The sequence below is a fragment of the Phaenicophaeus curvirostris genome, chromosome 2, assembly GCF_032191515.1.
Source record: "Phaenicophaeus curvirostris isolate KB17595 chromosome 2, BPBGC_Pcur_1.0, whole genome shotgun sequence".
Classification (NCBI taxonomy): domain Eukaryota; kingdom Metazoa; phylum Chordata; class Aves; order Cuculiformes; family Cuculidae; genus Phaenicophaeus; species Phaenicophaeus curvirostris.
Window position 1 is genome coordinate 72,403,041 of NC_091393.1, and position 19,637 is coordinate 72,422,677.

The window sequence follows — 19,637 nt, forward strand, 5'->3', positions numbered from 1 at the left end:
AGCTCCTTCCTTGCACTCTAGGGGCCTGCAGAGAATTCATGTATGCAGATAAACTAACAGTGTTATCAAACTCCTGAGCTCTAAATATTGATTTTTAAATGGTATTCTAAAGAAACAGGAGAAACAATAATATTCATTAGACTGTGGTCATATATAATCATATGAATATTTTGCTGTACATTTCCTCTATGTTTAGAAAACATTTAAATGTCTGCATTATGCTGTACATTTCTTTCCACCAAGATTCTGCTTGTGAAGCAATGTTTAATGCAGTTATTTAATACAGGCCAAACCTTTATCTAAACGTTACCATTTTCAGAGTGAAGGAGGAGCAAAATATTTAATTTAGACTTCCAATCATTGAAGAAAGAGACAAAATCATGTCAACTCATATATAAAGGGATGACAGTCGCTAATATATTTGCTAGAAGAGACAGCAGCGTACATGCTAATAATTTAGGCCATTAATTTAGCTTGTGCTGGAAGATGACAGCCTTCTCTTCACACTGTGCTAAATGAATAATGAATGATACACTCCCAAGGCAACTTTAATTTTTAAAGCCAATACTAATACTTACTCACCCATGCCTAATACTTAAAGGTAAACGTGATTATACAGAATGACACTGTTATCAAAGTATTCAAAAAATAAAGCATGTGAAGCATTCAGCCCCTTTTTATTACAGAGACGGTGCTTATAGCAGAATTCTGCTCAGTTTTGTATTGACACTTTCTGTCTCGGGATAAATCCACCATAGGTTTGCAACTGTGGTATCACTCAGCCCTCACCTTCTGTAGGTTTCCACAGGTACCAAGTAGAAGCTCGTTCTTTCCAGTAATTCACAGACTCTTATGCCAATCTCCTGAAATCAGGCAAACCAAGCAAGGGAACCTGCCTTGCAGATAAACACTGATGAAAGCTAGTAACCTCTTGTGAGATGGCTCAGCATTCTCCTCCTTGAGCCTTCAAGCACTGCATATAAACAAAGCTGAAGCATCCCAAACCAGCAAAGGCTGCAGGACTGTTCCCTGCAGCCAGACCTCAGCTCTGACTGGGTCATAACAATAGAGTGATAGGCAGGGCCACATATTCAGACAACCTTGGAACTGGCAGGATGAAGCCTTAGCAGCATGACAAGTGACAGAAATGTGAAGATAATTGCTTGAGAGAGAACTGAATTCTGTCATCAAAGGGGTGGCCAGGGTGACATGGAAAGGGAAAGCATAGTTAGGAATTTTAGACACAGGCTTGCTATCCTCTATATAAGCCATCAGCTTATTTTGCCAAATGTAACTGCCATGATGCTCAGCTAGCAGATGGTAGCTCAGATGAGCCTGCTTCCCTACACAGCAGTTCTCTGCAGCAGAGGGCTCGGCCATCACAGCAAACAAACGTCTCAAACTCAGCCTTTGTGGCAAGCCATTACACAAACCTGACCACTCTCAAATTAGTGATGGCTTTTGAATCTCCAGCAGTCAAACAAACAGCTGTGAGAAATCACCTCATACCTGAATGTCTTCTTCATTATCCAGAATTTTCCCAGCTTACTAATAGACTATTATAGCCTTTGAAAGTAAATGAAATCAAATGCTAACTGGAATCCAAACTTGAAAATGTTCCCCTTCAAATTCTGTATCTGAGTGGACACTGTTGTTCCAACATGGAGATGACATTTGGCAGACATGCAAGCAGAACTGCTGTTCAGATGAAAGTTTTGTCTTTGAAAGCAGATCCCATAACTATGTTCTTCTGGCACTTGACCTAAAAGGGGCAGCAGATTGTCCCATTTAAGAAACTCATGCCAACACTTGCTTATGCTGCTGGCAAACCTTCAACTAAAATGCCGAGAATTAAAACCTTCCACTCCAATGATTCCAGGCTGTTGGTGTTTTCATCCTTGTCTATATTCTGCTTTAAAGTCAAACATTATTACGTGTAAACCATCCAGACAAGATTTCTTTTTATGCTGGTATATCAAAGTAACACAAGAAAATTGTACAAGTAAGTGACTGAACCAACAATGGAATTTTTAACACACTCATCCACTCTTAAAATAATATTGACCGTGCTTCTGGAATTCTTAGTTTTCAGATCCTAAGCTGACACCGAAGGACTAGACATACCGTATTTTATTTTACCAAATTCAAAAGAGCTAATGAGTTGTAGTTCTGTACCACTCACAAAGAAACCCTTCAGAACTCAATGTGGGGAAGTGACATGAGAAGATATGAGAAGATATAGGTTTCCATGCTCATGAAATCCGAGGCTAATAGATGACCAGACTAGCAAAAAAAGTAACTGTGATGGAGAATTTTATACATACATCTATACTGGAAATGAATTACACAGAAGCCAAATATACTACTTCTCTATTTTTAAGAAGAATACATACAGTATGATCTAAACAAGACTGCCAGCAAGCACAAGCTGAAATTTTAGATGGGTATCCAAGAAATAAAACTGTTATTTGTCCTTCCTAATTCTGTTTCTCTTGCATTAAGTCAGCAAAAAAAATCCCACCACAGGTACATCACATGACTGACACACAAGACTAACAATCTCAGCAGTCAAGAAGGATTAGAAAGTTTCACAAGTGAAGTTCGGTCCATCAGGAGTTACTAGAAAGCGTTCCCAACAATAGAATTCCCTCTCAGAACACCTCTCTGGTATCAGTTGGTAAATATTGCCACTTAATAGTGGGAGGAGGAATGTTCTACACACGCCTTTTCCTGACATTATATTTACCTTCCCTTCATGAGGTTTCAGCATACGCTTAGGGACAGCACTAAATTTTGCATGGAAGGATGGGTATTATTTCCCAACAAGCTATCTTAACATTGGAAGCCAGAAAACAGAATCAAGAAACCAAACAACCGCTGGATGCACAAAATTATTAAAAGAAAGAAATGAAAACTTGTATTGCAGCTTTTGCTTTTACAGCTCCCTCAGTCAGGGTATAAAAAGAGGATTCAGCCATTAAAAGCTCCCAAATCCAAAGTTCTGGAATCTAGAATGTTTGAAGACATATAGGAACAGAGATGGAAAGCTGGTGAAATCTGTACCAGTTACAGCACCTCCCAGAGGCTAGAGGTATTGGGAGGCATGGTGGGAATTCTTCCCACCCCGGTGACTGTCCCTTCAAACAGCAGTCACATGCAGCACTGATTAATCAGTCAAATGACTAAAAAAAAAAATAGGTCCTCCTGCCCTGCGAGCCACAACTAAAGACCAACATTTCACAGAAGGTGACAGATCTAAGTGATAGCAGCATTTCTGAAGATTAGAAGCCGTAGTTTTGCAGTGTGACAATTGATGATAAGAGCAAACGTAAAGCAGCACCACATTAATCACTCAAAAGTGTTCCAAGAAGATGATTTGATCTTTGGAACAGTCAGAAAAAGCAAAAGAAACATCAAGAAGGTAATAGTAAGTAGTTTTTGCTGTTAAAATAATACAAAGCTCCATTATGTTTATCCAGAATTAATTTTAATTTGTCAAAGGAGAATATTTAGAAGGAAAACTGGCTTTGCAGTATGGGTACTGGTTCTAACTCAGTAGAACAGGAAAAAGACTGCTGTTCTACATTTTATTCTTCTCCAGTATCTATGACCAAGCCAGCCAGAGGGATATCAGGACAACAGTACCATGTTTGCAAAACAGAACTGTCTTGTAACTGTGAACTACGCCAAAATCAAGGAAGAAAACCTGCTAACAATTAGACTGGGCTCACACATTCCCTGGAAGATAATCTGTGCTTATTATTGCCTTCATAACCATTTTACAAAGAGAGTTACTTAGAGGCTGGTCTATGGTTGCTGAAAGAAACTGTTATTCATGGTTTGTCTCTATGAGTTCCCTTAAAAAGTCAGCTGAACTCTGGAGAGCGTGCAGAACAAGCTCACACAACATTACACTGCAACACTTAAACAGCCCAATGGCATCACAGATACTTTTCCATTTGACTGCTAATTGCTCTGCCAAACTGTGAGTGAGTGACAAGAACTGTCAAACACAGTTTCTCAGAGGAGGCTGGAGAACCCCAAAGTCTGGCATGTATTACTCCAGGGCATTTGTTTGTAAACTCAGATCAGTATACTGTCTCACCTCTGACAGCTGCGGTAATGGCCAAATTACCTAATGGCCAAACTAGCTGTCATAACATCACCAATGCATGGAAACATGCTTTTCATACTTAACATCAACAGGTATCACTAGTCAAAATTTTTCAACCATCTATACCGTTGGGGTTCCATCACAAAATATAATTCCCAAAGCTTTTGCCTCCTGAATGTTACTCTTCCTGACAGGAGCCAATGGCTTCTCTGTTAGCCTCTGATGGAGAATCCATTGAGTTATCTGGTTGTTACTCAAAGGGAAAAGCAGCACAGAAGCATACAGAAGATAGTTGGGACAATTATTATAAAAACTACTGTTCAGTTTGGCCCTCCCCAATCCCATACTTTACAGAATGGACTTCTTCAACAAATCCTGAGGAATGGTTCTGCCTTCAAATTGACAGCAGGAAATGTACAGTCCTGCCAGCGAACAAGAGTCACCTCATTGAAGAGGGAAAGAAACTTAAGAAAGGTCTGAAGCTGTCTGACTCTTGAGCAGCAATCCTTTCTGTTCAGTGGGCAGTTACCGATGAAGAGAGAAGAGTACACAAACCTCCTAGTTTCTTTGGATCATACAAAAAAAATTCCTTTTAAATAATAAAGTAAGACAGAATACATATATATATATGTGTGTGTATATATATCTGAACATAAATCTATATCAAACAGATGGCATATTCTCATCGGGACGGCAGCACCCATTCAAATAAATATACAGAACTGGATCTTCTTTGACTTCCATATTCATAATACATAAGTGCAAAATACAGTTTAAAGAAAGGTTAAGGATGATAACAGTGATTACCTCAGTCGGTTGGTATAGGTATCTACACAGGTCTTCATTTTAGCCAACAAAGTCCCAACAGAAGCTTGTGACTCCAACTGTTCTTCCTCCTCTTCACTACTTTCTCCTGACAGAGGAAGCAGTAATGGTACCATCGAAGTGCAGGACGCAATAGCACGGAGTAACTCTAGCAGGGCTCGATAAAGGGGAACGTGTCGGGCCATATCCAAAACTAAAAGAGAAAAACAGTTTACAAAAGTTACTAAAATTGAAGATGATCCTTCCACTCTTAAAAGAGATGATTGAAAGAGAAAAGCTAGATTTTAATAAGTATTAAAATATTAATGACAATTCATGATAAAATACTCTATTTTCTATTATCAATTTATAAATGTTTTAGTGGACTTGTTCAGAAAAAATCACCTTGCATACCTGGAAAACAAAGATTAGCACAAGGCAGAAGAGGACAAAAGTGCTAACAAGGTACAGAACAGGATTACTACAAGCCATATTAATTTCTTTTATATAATGAAAACTTATTATACAATCCTGGCTCAAGTTGTATGCAGACAGTAATTGCAAACAAGTATCTATGGGGGAAAAATTGCAACCTATGGTGTAACAGGGCAGCAATTGCTGATTTTAATAGTATTAATGAAGAAAGGCTTTCGTATTATCCATTTTATTTAGAGTTATCTTCTCCTTTGGGCAAATATATTATCTACTCAGAAGTCTAGCTTGCTTACTTTCAATGAGGAAGTCTCATTTTTTAAAAAACATGCATTCTTCAGAGCATGCAAAGACTCTGAAGAAGACATAAATTTTATCAGCCTAAGAACCACAAAGCAGTAAACATTAATAAGAATATATATTACGCAGGCAAACCTCACTGTCTTAGAGTTGCTCAGAGTGATCTATACATATCACAGAAGTTAACTGTGGGTAGAATATAGACGTCAGCTCCTCTGACTAGGAAAGACAGACAGAGGCACACAATTCTAATGGATTCTCTAGCACCACATTGTTTATTTTTCTTTTCCACTTGCTTGGACAAATATGTAACGGATGTAATTTCAACTGACTTTGTATCATTAATAGAAATCCTGAAAATGTAACAATACGCAGATACTTTAACACAGCTGCTTCCTCTGTCCCTAGGACATGCTATTTTTAACCTAACTGCAGAAAAAAATTGCTCTTGTTCAAAGTATTTACAAATGACTGAGTTTATGGTAAAATAAATTTATGCTTTTTCCAGCAAAAACCCTCAACAAACAAAAAGCCCCTGACAACTTGCATTAGGACAGAACAAAGCACAGAACAACTCTTTAATGTTTCATTTAGCACATTTTGCCCTCCAAGCTAAAGCATATCACAAACTTTCACCTCCTGTCACCAAACCCTTAGCTCTAAATACAGCGTGATGGGACAGTATAAACAGCCAAGCAAAATTCAACAGCAGATCTATAGAGGTTTAAAGCTCGATTTATTTCTACCAAGTGTTCTTTGATCAACAGCTTGCTAGTCATATTTTGAAACCCTTACAATGGTACAAACTCTTAACTGGGTAAAGTTCTGTTGTGTTGAACAGAAAGAAAACTTACTGAAACAAAGCTTTAATCTGTCAGGTCTGGTATCCTGGCTCTAAAGATATCCTGGGTCAAACTATTCCATATATTTAAAGCAAGCTCCATTGAATTTAAACACTGGCATTAATAAAACCAGTTTCGGTTATGTGTCAGTTCTTACATTTTTCTCTCTCTCTCGCTCTCTCCATTCTTTGTGCTCAGTCTCTAGCGAACAATAAATACCCACAGAAAAATACTCACAACATGTAAAATGGCCTTAAAATAACAAAAGGAAAGAGATCTGGCATGTCAATTAAAAAATAAAGGGGGGGCGGGTAGCTTTGGGGAAAGAACAGGACAAAAAGATCATACACCTTGCAGTTCACCCCTCGCCAGAAACCACCTCCCCCAGCTGTAATTCTACAGATCAAGCAGCTCCTCAATGTAATCCATAGCTATTTATTACAAAGATAGTGAGTGAAGGAGAGATACAACCTATTAGATAACCACAGCCCTTCACTTCTGGAAACCTTTCATTTATTTATTTTAACCATGAAATTTTCATGAGGCCAGAATATATAATTTCAAATCCTTCAAAGCTTGCTTGCCCTCTCCTTTGCAAAATGGAGAGTTAAATTCAAAATTACTGTCATGAGGGAAATTAAACTGACATAACTTTACAATGAAATGTTTTCCAGAAAGATAGAAGAAAATTTCTGGTTTTAGCAGATTAAGCCCACTTGCACTGCTTCACAATTGTTCCCATGTGAAAAAAATGAAATGTGCTCACTTGGTATCAATTTAAACAACCTTTTAGGGAACAACTCCCAATTTCTTTTACCCTAATCCTATACTCTTCTAAACTCAATTTCTTGATATCACTATGTGTCTTACACTACTTTTGTCCAAGGCTTTTTATACTTACTAAGAATGATGATCCATGAAAATGTGTTCGCCTGTCTGAAATGCCAAAATTCCCCCCATCCCAAATCCAAACCCTAAAAATGTTTATCAAGACTGGATATCTCGAAGTATTAGAAAAACTTGCTGTGAAGAACTGAAAGCTGGCAAATTACTGTTTACTACCTTTATTTGGCAGTTAATCTACTCCTTGTGCCTATTATACTTTCAGTTGAAAGAGAATGCCAAACCGACTACAGTATGTTTTCTACAGACACAGCTCTGCTTTCTGAAGTAGGTTAAAAAAAGTACGTTAAAATTAAGACTTCTTAATCGAGCCTTTTTAATCACTATATTTACATGAAATTAGATAACACTAAATTTGTACGGCAACTAAATTTAAGCCACTAGGACTACAAAACACTCCTTTGTACAATACGCCCCTGGCCCAGATCTGCTGTTTTCTAACCTGCCGATCTCCTCCTCGTGTGGTCAGCTGCATCTACTGATGTCCTAACAGCACCTTTCTGGACTGACAGAGGCTCATGCTAGTCCAGCAGTGTTCAAGCCAGAACATGCAGGCTGTATCACTCAGACTCCATCATCATCTTTACTGCTTTTAATATTTGCAACATATTTATTTACTTGGGATTTATGATCTACATCTTCCCTTTAGATACCATAATATATTCATGGAGAGCATGTCAGGAATGCTTCAGTTTTTTAAACAAAATTTAGATCCTGTAACAAAGTCCTTCAAGGGAATTGAATTAAGATACTAAACCCACAGATTAAAACATAAAATACAAATCTGCAAATTAACAAATCCTATTTCCATCAAATAGAAGCAATGGAACCTTTGGACTATCAGACCTCCCACCTCCAGGTATCTTACCAACTAAGATACTAGCAATTTGGATTTTAAGTGAAGAACAAGTGTTAAATGTAATCCACTGTTTTCTTCCAAGTATGCTATGCCTTGGGAACATCTCCCACTATTTTCTGTCTGACTGAATTGGGTATAACATGTTACTTGAATTAAATAAGGTAGCTTCCTGTATACGAAAGAAAATCCAACACATCACAAAACAGAAATACTTTTGTGTATAGCACACCTATAATTTGAACAGCATCAACACACCTTAAATACGCCAGAATTTTATTTTAATGTGAGTACTTCAGTTGTATAAGGTGGCACTAACAACTTTCGATTTACATGGAGCATGCACATAAGGACACCAAACTGCAAATACACAGTGGTACTAAGAAAATGAAAATGGGAGATTATATTCTTGGCTTTGTAAAAATTATGGATAAATTATCCAGGATTCTGTTATCCCAAAGTCAAAAATGCCATTAAATAATGACAAATATCTTTTCCAATCAGCTCAGTTTGGTACTCTCGGACTCGCACTGAGTATGCCTCGATCGTCCGGGCCATTAGACATCAACTGTGGGGTCTTTCACATCTGTTCACTTCTGCGCTGTTGGTGTTCCTCGATTCTGTGGAGCAGTGAACCACTGAGGAAGGTCCCACTCCCTGAACCAGGGACCACTTTAGAGGCTTGTCCTTGCTCACTCTCAAACAGAACTGCCACCCAGGAGAGTCTATGTGAACTTTTCCTAGATTTCCTGAGCGTTTCTTCAGATGACTATTATCTGCCGCATTCTTACCTCAAAAACGAAGTAAAAATTTCTTATTTTATTACTAGACTCAGAGCAGGGATTTGCACTCAGTTTATATCCTGCTTTCTTATCTGCCTGAAACAGGGCTGGCAGGACAGGCTCCAAAAACAGTGCCTGGAACGTGGCTTTTGCACTGCCTAACTCAGTCTGCTTCCTCTGTGAGCTTCCTATGTGCTTCTCAATTTGCATTCAGTAAACATATATCAAGGTCTCACCTTGTGGCTATACCAGCAGTTAAGCAGTTCAAACAGTGGAACATGAAGCAGAGCACAAGCTAAAAACTGCCACTCAAGCTGGAGCATGAGCAGCCAGCTGCCGGAGACCTGTAGAACGGCCCCTTGCCTGCGGCTGGGAGGCAGCTGTGCCAGCCCTGAGCAAGGGAGCAGGGCCAGGAGGGCACAGAGAGCAGCAGGGCGACACCACCGCAGGGCGGGCGGCAGGACGATGACAGCACTGTTCGGGAAGGCTGGAATCCCAGCGCTACCACAGACAGCTGATTTAAAGGATAGTAACAGCAGCATCTTTATTACCACCTTTGTTTTTTTAATTGCAGGATTTACAAGTACTAGGAGGATGAGAGGACACATCCAAAAAACAGGCCAGTGTCTTAGTATCCTTGCTAATTAACAACAAAGTTCACTGTGACCTTTCTGGACAACAGGCAGCACATGTATATACTCAAAATTTGCATCAAAAAAATGTCTCAGGTCTAAAAATTATTGTGTCACGTTATTGAAGACTGGAAATCTCAGCAAGGTCAATGCCATTTACTAAGATAGGTGGGATGGTAAACATCTGGAAAACATCTCATAGTTTACTGGGATAATGTCGGAATCGCTACAATTCAGTTAGCCTCTTGCCAAAATATTTGCAATTTTGAAAGGCACTGAAGGCTAAATAGGTAAAAATAGGCATTTCATAAAACCAGATCTCCCTTATACACTAATAACAATCAGTCTGATTTGGGGGGAGGTGGAGGGAAGAGGAGTCTGACTGAAGTTATTTTAAGAAGTCCTGACTTTCATAAACTGCTGAGCACCCTATCTTTTGAAAACTGCAGTGTTTCACAAATGCCTAAAGGTCATGAGATTGTAAGGCACTGATCACATTTTTTAAAACTTCTAGACATGGCCTACTTATTCCTGGGAAACAATGGATTAACATTCAGAAAGATTGTGTGTGTGATTCCAAAACATTTCAATTGCTTTCCATACATACATCCATTCATCACCAATATTGACCTATTTCTCACAAACATGTAAGACTATCCATATGTAATTACAACTTTAATATAACTAAAAAGCAGATTGACAGAATCAAGGTATAATGTTAAATTGCATACATATATGATTATATACATACACATGTACATGATCACCATGGTTGGAAATGGTGATCATGTATCGACAGATGAAGAGAAGGAGGAAATACTCAACTTTTTTGCCTCAGTCTTCACCAATAACCACTCTCCTCGCCCCTCCTGGGTCATGGGACAGCAAGATGGGGAACAGGGTGGGTAAATCACCTCCCATTGTAAAGGAGGATCAGGTTTGTGACCACCTGAGGAACCTGAGCCTATATAAGTCTATGAGACCTGATGAGCTGCATCCCAGAATCCTGAGGGAATTGGCAGATGGGGTTGCCAAGACACTCTCCATGATATTTCAAAAGTCATGGCAATAAGAAGTCCCTGGTGACTGGAAGAAGGGTAATGTCATGCCCACTTTTAAAAAGGGTAGAAGAGACGACCCCAGGAACTACCGACCAGTCAGTCTCACCTCTGTGCCTGGGAAGATCATGGAACAGATCCTCCTAGAAGCTATGCTGAAGCACATGGAGGACATGGAGGTGATTAATGGCAGCCAGCACGGCTTCACCAGGGGCAAATCCTGTATGACCAACTAAGTGGCTTTCTATGATGGGGTAACCGCAGCAGTGGACGTGAGTAAACTTATGGATGTGATCTATCTAAACTCCTGTAAAGCCTTTGACACCGACCCCCACAACATCCTTCTCTCTAAACTGGAGAAATTTGGATTTGATGGGTGGATGGTACGTTGGATAAGAAACTGTTTGGATGGTCGTATTCAAAGAGTAGCAGTCAATGGCTCAAAGTCAAGATGGAGATCCGTGACTACTGGTGTCCCTCGGGGTCCCTACTGGGACCAGTGCTGTTGAATGTCTTCATCAGTGATACAGACGGTGAGATTGAGTGCACCCTCAGCAAGTTTGCAGAGGACACGAAACTGAGTGGTGTAGTTGCCACACTGGAAGGATGGGATGTCATCCAGAAGGACCTGCACAGACTGGAGAAGTGGGGCTGTGAGAACCTCATGAGGTTCAACAGGGCCAAGTGCCAAGTCCTGCACTGAGGTCGGGGCAATCCCCATTTTCAGTACATGATGGAGGATGACATGATTGAGAGCAGCCCTACAGAGAAGGACTTGGGGGTGCTGGTTCATGAGAAGCTCGACATGAGCCGGCAATGTGCGCTCACAGCCCAGGTGGCCAAATGTATCCTGGGTTGCATCAAATGAAGCGTGGCTAGCAGGCTGAGGGAAGTGATTCTGCCCCTTTATTCCTCTCTTGGGAGACCTCATCTGGAGTACTGTGTCCCGTTCTGGAATCCTCAATGTAAGAAGGAGATGGAGCTGTTGGAACGGGTCCAGAGGAGGGCTACAAAGATGATCTGAGGGCTGGAGCACCTTCCCTATGAGGACAGGCTGGAGAAGAGAAGGCTCCGAGGAGATATTATAGCAACCTTCCAGTATCTGAAAGGCGCTACAAGAAAGCTGGAGAGGGACTATTCATAAAGGCTTGTGGTGATAGGACAAGGGGGAATGGATATAAACTGCAGAAGGGCAGATTTAGACTAGACATTAGGAAGAATTTCTTCACCATGAGAGCGGTGAGGTGCTGGAGCAGGTTGCCAAGGGAAGTTGTGGCTGCCCCATCCCTGGAGGTGTTGAAGGCCAGGTTGGATGGGGCTTTGCGTAACTCGATCTAGTGGGAGGTGTTCCTGCCCATGGCAAGAGGGTTGGAACTAGATGATCTTTAAGGTTCCTTCCAACCCAAACTATTATATGATTCTAAGCAACAAGATAATGGCCCAACAGGGTCCAATACTCCTTTGCTTTCTTTTAATATTATACAATATCCAAAGAATAGCCAGGCCTAATGGCCCATTAAATAGACAGTACTGAACAGCAATAAATTTTTTTTGCAATTCATTTAACATCCTCAGTACAACTTAACTGGCTATGAATAAGATTATAAAACTTATTTCCATTGCAAAGGATATTTAAAACATATCACAAAGAATATGCACATTTATTTTAAACTAATGGAAACTATTAATATAGCACATCCATTATATTCCGTAATCTTCACACTTTACAGCAGATTAAAGAAACAAATAGAGAAGAGTAATTTGTAAGAAAATGATGACAAGTTCTGCTTTACTTGCATGCAATGTGAAGCCCTTCCCACTGTGATTCTCACTGTGACCAGGCTAGGAATTCCTACCCCAAAGGAGCCTACAAACTTGATGGAAAATAAAGTAAATTAGACCTCTGAGGGGAAAAAACCTCAAACACTTTTATCAGTTTTAAACAGACCACATTGCCAGATGTATATCCTCCTTGCTTCTGTGCTATGAGAACGGATTGTGAGTACGTACACAGCTATCTCCTGTACATAAATGATGGAAGTTTAGTAATTGAGAAATTAAGGAATTCTTGAATTTCATTTATTCTAGAGGCCTACAAAAGTATGACTATTTTTTCCTTGGTGCAATTTCTTCTTCTTTCTCACCAGTGTACATGACTGACTTTCTGCCTTTGTTGAAGGAAAGAAGCGTGTATCGGCAGCCACAGCAGAAGGCATCACTGAAAATTCTTTCCAAATTATAGCCCTTCTATTTGTTTTCTTAAAGATCTGCTATTGCAAATGTGAGAGAGATGGTCACAAATAGACAATTAAAAGGAAACAACTGAAAAGAAAAAGGCATTCTGGCGTGAGTGCTTAACACAGGGAATGTGAATTTAAACCAAAAATTCTTGTAAGGGGCTTACATCTGAGAGACAAGAAGGGGGAAGAAAACAGGTTAAAACTTGAAATCAACAAATTGACCTCTATATTCAAATATGAAGTTGAAACCTGATTTTATAATTATGCTCTCATCTTCTATTCCAAGAGGCCGCCTCCTTGCACGGGGTAGTTTCCAGTAACCAAACAGATGCTTTCAAATCTCATTTCTTATTTTGTTTCATATCTGTTTTTCTCCTATTTCAATAAGGCTTTATATATTTGTGGAAAGACTAATGATTTTATTGTGTTAAATATTTGTCCAGAAGTAGCCATCTAATCCTGCCTCTGTTTTGAGTAATATGAAAGAAAACCACTGACAGTTACACAGAGTAGCTGTATTATAAAACTCTTCTATTCACATCATGCACAAGTGCTAAAAATTTACTACAGTGTATCCAAACATCCTCTGCAAAATCCCCATTTTTTCTTTTATAGTAATAAAGTTCAAAGACAGTGGTTCCATCAATTTAAGAAGCTAAGAGTAAATCAAGACATTCTCATTGCCATGCTACTTACTACAGAGTTTAAGTCCAATGTTAAGATCATGGCTGCAGTACCATACACTCCTGCCACTATATTTTTCTTTTTAATTTTATTTTACCTTTTTTTTACAGCAGAATAGCTTAAGAACAGATCTTAAAGTTCAGTCAATTTTACACCATTTCTAAAACACACTTAGTAATTCCTAAGGACATAGTTTTGATGCCTCAGTATTTTATTCACAAGCCTAAATGCCACAGCCATGATTAAATTAAAGATTTCAGGATCTCATTATCATATTAAAGACTCTCAGTAGCTACAAACACCACTGTTAAAGAAAGCCACACAAAGGAAACACTCATTTTGTATTTTTAATCAAAGCCTTCAAATACAGTGTTGTGGCCACAGATATCGCCAAGCGTAAGTGAGACACACTGTCTTTCCATTAGGGCCCCACCTCCTTTTGCTAAATATTTTAAAACTGGAGCTGTTCCTCAGCCCGCCCTTACTGCATCTTTGCAAACATATGATGTATGAATGCGGTTCACGCTGCAGGCAATAGTGTCAGTTCCAAATACGTCACGCTCTGCTGCCTCTTGATTTTCTGTTTCAGAATCAACCCAGGGCAAGCCTCTTTTATAATAGGCCTAATTAACACCCTGTGCTCTGCTCCATACTGATAGAAAAAAAAGATTGCCTGCAGAGTATTACAAAATCAGATCTCTTTAAGAAAACATTAGTCTTAGGGTAAAAATAAAATAAAAGCTTTCTAAATACTGGAATCTTGTAGTAATTTAATTAGCTTGACTGTTTCTTCACTTCTTTTTATAGGAATAACATAAGCATTTTCCCAGGACCGTTCTGAGTATCAGAAAAGCTGGCATCACAAAAGGCTTGTCGCCTTGCATAATGAAGCAGGAGAAGAGGGGGTTAAGCCCCCTTACAGGTCATGAGTTACAAATCCTGTGTCAGAGCAGTAAAACAATGCAAGAAGGGTGGGCCTCTGAATTCAACATGCAGTGTCAGGCTCCAAGTTGATCATTATTATCATTCACAAACAGCCTTAAAATTTTACTCTTCTGATGTCAGCACTGAGCCCATTAGCAGTTAAACCCCCCTTCCCCCCAATCAGATCAAATGTTAGAAAAAGGTGAAGAGAAATCAGATTTCTTAATAAGACTGCTTTCAATCATTAGTACCACTTTAACACTGTGTGCATTTTCCCCCTTTCTCAAAGAGGCAGGATAGAACTGGAAAAGGGACAAGAGAAACGTAACTAAACAACTCACACTATGGTATGAGGTGCTACACTATCCAAAATGAAATAAACAAAGACTTTGCAGACTCAGTGACTAATGAAGCACATTATAAAGGTGTTTTTTTTAATTCTGAGCATTAAAAAAATGAATTGGACTGATGAATACATTCAAAGGAACTGGGACACAATTAGAAGAAAGAGTGCCACTTGTAAAAGAACATACGCTACACAATATATCACTGTTAAGCTTGGAAAAGCTTAGCCTTAAATGCTGGGAATGTAAATATTGTTATAGTTTCAAAAGTAATTGGGTAAATTCATATGAGAACAAGCCATCAAGGGCTAACAAATGAAGAGATACCACCCTTGGCCACATATCAGCAATACCAGGGCAGCATCCTTATGTCAGCCCTATCCCTGTATTCTTCCATAGGCATCTGTTACCGTCCAGTATTGGTGATAATGTGCTCACAACCTTGGTTTGTTTTGGTGTTACTACTCTTACAAGTGCCTTCTAGGAATGCTGGGAAAAAATAAGAGTTTAACTGCAATATAAAAGGAAAACTGTGTCCAATTATAGGAGCAAAATGCATTGCTCAAGTTACTTGGTCAGTCATCTGGAGTTAGTGCAATGATGTGGCTCAAGAGAGCAGACCATTGCTCCTAACTACTTCTGGTTTGCTTATTTTTGAAGAAAATTGAATCTTGGTGAAGTTAAGTATTTTCAGGAAAGCTTTGTTTACAAGTGAAGTCAAACAACACTTAAAAATTTGTCACAAATATATCTATGAATCCAGAATAAACATGAGCCATTATTTCATTAGGCTAGTGTGCACAGTTGACACAATTTCCTATATTTCAAAAGGACAGGAAAAAGAAACTCCAATATTACAAAAGACAAAACCCAAACTGAGCTTTTACAGCACAAGTGACTACTAAAAACATGTGTGGCCTCCAGTTTTGGAAATACTACTATTTCCATGCCACAATCCAGTTGCTGATAACGGAAATATATCAAGTAGGAATAATTAGAGAAAACTAAACCTGCAAAATTCTATATCCATTGGTTTTGTTTGTTTGGAAAAACGGCCCAGTAGACACCAGTATAGAAAGGAAGCGATCAGAGCACTGCAGAGGAAGTCTGTAATGCCATGGGATCCAACCTCACTGCAACTTTTAAGAATATCTGTTCTGAAAGATTGCTTGTTTTACCCTGCATCAGTTCTTCAAAACCAACAAAATATGAAGAAACACAATTAAAGCATAAAGCTATAACCAAATCATGTTCGCCAAAACTAGAAAACAAGCGTAAGGAAGCATCAATGTAAAGCTAAAGGATTGCTATCCATTTGATACTATAAAATGATATAAAGAAAGGCATAGAGAAAAGAAAGATACAAAAAAGATACAAAGATAGATACATAGAAAGAAAGGCATTCAGAGACTGCATGAAAATAAAGTCTTTTGCCTGGGATGAAAAAAAGGCTTCATTATTAATACACCTCTTTACTACAGCATTTAGTAAGATAAAAAGAACCAATAATTTCTATTTGAGGTAGATGTAATGAAATAAATCTAATATTAAAAGTAAGCTAGAAGTATCAAATTAATCTTCTGCTTAGCCAAGAAAACAAGAAAAGTATTTTCTGCAGAGGAAAAAAACCCACGATTTGAATATGCTGCAGACAAAAATCTTTCTTGAAAAAGGAAAAATAAACCCAAAACAGATCAGTTGTAAGCTTGCCTACCACCTCACGTTAAGTGTCTCAAGTGCAGGCACTCCACAAAGATGAAAGGAAAGGTATCACTACTCTAAGAACACCAAGCAGGATTTTTAAGGAAGTTAATCTGGCTTTCATCACCCCTTCACTGGAGCAGGGAATAGTGATTTCACTATTTTTGGCAGAGGAGTGGGCAAGCAGCCACTTTGAAATGGTCCTCAGTCTGAGTGTTACCCCTTCCAGCCCATCAGTCTCTAGTATTTTAGAATAAGATGGGAATTGAAAGTAATGAAATGGAAACCTGCCATTTCATTGCACATGCTGCAGAAATCGACGTGGAAATTCAAAATTAGATTATCGAGTTGTGGGTTGGTTTTAAACGATCGCTTCTGCAGATGGAAGAAGGCCAAGAATTGGGTCTTCCGTTCAGACTGTCAGCAGGGGATACCAACATTGTCACTGGAATGAAAGGACATGCGGTTCCTGTACTTCATGGCAAACTCTGTATATGCGTGAGCACATCTACAAGATCATGTTCTCAGGGGACAGAAAGAAGGCTACTTAGGAATCTCATTCTGCCTTAAAATATCTAATTATTTTGCTTGGCCCCAGAAAGCCTCTGTGCATACGTAAAGGAGAACCTTCATCACTTTAGCATATTAGAATAGTTGGTTGTTTAATAGTTTAAGACAGGCTTTTGGTAAATGCGCAAATTCCAGGCTGAGGAGAAAAAGTCAAGTCTAATAGCCTCCCAGTGTCTCGGTTAAATGAAACGTAACTCCTTGCACTCACTGCATACTGAAAATGCCTAAAAGTGCAAATAGCTATGCAGTAAGTTTATAAACCAGTTTAAGTGAACACCAAAACTGATGGGTAAAACCATCTTTGTGCCCCAGACTTGTGGAACAGGAAAATTTGCATCTTCCATGCAACCTGATGGAAGTTTGTTTCTACATCACTTATTAAAATAGATCATCTTCCATTATGTTACAGTATTACAGTAAGACTAACTCAAAAGGACAAGAAGCTATTATTTAAAAAAGGCGGAGTTTGTGTGTTGGAATAATCTACCATAGATTAACCCTTTTTCTAGACTTCTTCAGCCACAGAGACCTGTCTCCTTTGACTTGTACTCAGTACTATGAATAACCTCAGAGAACAGTAAGAAAGCAAATGCTATGAATGAGAATCATCAGCATAGAAGTGCAGGAAATGCCAGATACATTTACAGTTTTTATTTTCAAAAACAGGAGAGAAAATAAGACCACAAAAGAAATAAAAGACAAGTGATACTGTTACTGTAAGCGAGACCTACCACTTGACCAACAAACAAGACTTTCAACTGCTGAAAACAAAATCCAGCCCTCACCTCAAGGTTCTGGTAAGTTCCTCTTCAAATGTACGCTGAGCTACACACCTCAGCTAACAAAACTCATTACTGAGAATACAGTGAGCTCGCTCTTAGGAAAGGCAAAGTGAAAACACCTAGAAGTTACCCCAGCAATCTGCTCTGTACATGAACAGAAAGAAACGGATTGCTAGTTTGTTTGGCCAAGAAATTTTTAGTAGCTTATCCAATTGTGCTGCCACTAATACGGCAAAAGAAAAAAAAAAGAAAATATATTACTTGCAGTCCTTTCAGAAGTCTCTTGTGTGTACCAGTAAAGCATCTGTGCCCTGCAAGGCGTTATTGTAGATTTAGCAACACAGACCAGTAAGGCATTAAGAGTTTAGAAAAAAAAAAGAAAAGAAAAAAAGGAGAGAAATCATACATTTCTGCGTTCTATGATACAATACGGAAGCATAGAACACTCAGCACAGTAACAAATTCTCCTCTAATGTCATATTCTCTTCTTAAAAAGGAATGAGTTTGTTGGTAATGTCATTTTGACAACTATTTCTTAATCTATTTCAGACACAGAGCACTCATATTCCCAACCATAACTACGAAGTCTGAACAAAGCCACTTGAGATTATATACTCTCTGACTAAAGAAAGAAAAAAGTGGAAGGCCCAGTAATACACACTCTGGAAATTCTGAAAGACGTAATGTGGCTTCTAAAATTTTAAAGGGCCTGCTGAATGTCTTTACCCATCACCCTCAGAAGGAAAACCAGTCCAGTACTTGGACTCCTAGTCTTGTCCTACAAGCAGAGATACAGCTACCAGTGTGGTTTCCAGTTAATGAAGGGAAAAAAGGAACTCCTTGACGAAATGCTCATGGATGCTCACAATGAGATAAATGGACTAGGAAATCTAAAGGATAGGCTCCCTCCATTCTAAACAAGGCAGAAGCTTGCCTTAAATAGTCATGTCAGTAACCTGTACCTTTTTCTGTAAATTACACAGCTGTCATAAGACAGCAATGGTCTGTTCAGAGAGAATATCATGGAACACTTATGGCTAAAACCAAACATTTTTGAAAACAACAGCCTCTACCTTTTATTTCTCAAGTTAGTAATCCAAAATAAACATAAAGAAACTAACTTCAGGAATGATATTAACCTAACAATAAATCTCATGTATGATTTACTAGCTTCTACATATACTTGTAGCAAGGATCAGCATCTAACTGTATTTCTCCTGAAAGCTTATTAAAAAAGGTAACTCATCTGTGAGAGGCAGGAAGGCAAGGACCACAGTTTTTACATAGAACATATTACACAGTGAGGTGCAAAGCCTCAAGGTCTGTCAAAAAACTGTATCTCACGTTAGTACCAGAAGAGCAATGTCCAGGTAGATCCAAAGGGGAATAGGAAAAAAACTACAGGTCCTTGGCAGGCAGATACAGATACATAAGTGGTCTGTTGCTCATGCTTTCAATACAGTCATAATATCCTGCAACCACAGAGGTTCAAGACTTTGTAGTGGAGTTCAGATGAGAAAGAAACCCTGCTTGGGTATTTTTTCAGTATTGTCTTTTTGGAAAAAAAAAAAAAAAAAAGAGCACCTTCAGTGGCTTAGTCATCATTTGGAAAAAAGTGATTCTGTGATTTAAGGCTCATAAAATCAAACAAACAGACAAAACCTTCCAC

General features: G+C 38.8%; 1 protein-coding gene across 7 annotated transcripts in view; it reads right to left on the reverse strand.

Moving 5' to 3' along the window:
• BIRC6 (baculoviral IAP repeat containing 6) overlaps positions 1 to 19,637 on the reverse strand; it is a 180,203-nt gene that overhangs the window by 17,162 nt on the left and 143,404 nt on the right. For all 7 annotated transcript variants that reach the window (XM_069852465.1, XM_069852462.1, XM_069852459.1 and 4 more), the window contains exon 66: positions 4,922 to 5,132. In XM_069852465.1, coding sequence (XP_069708566.1) covers positions 4,922 to 5,132 — 211 coding nt within the window. The remainder of the gene's footprint in view (positions 1 to 4,921; positions 5,133 to 19,637) is intronic.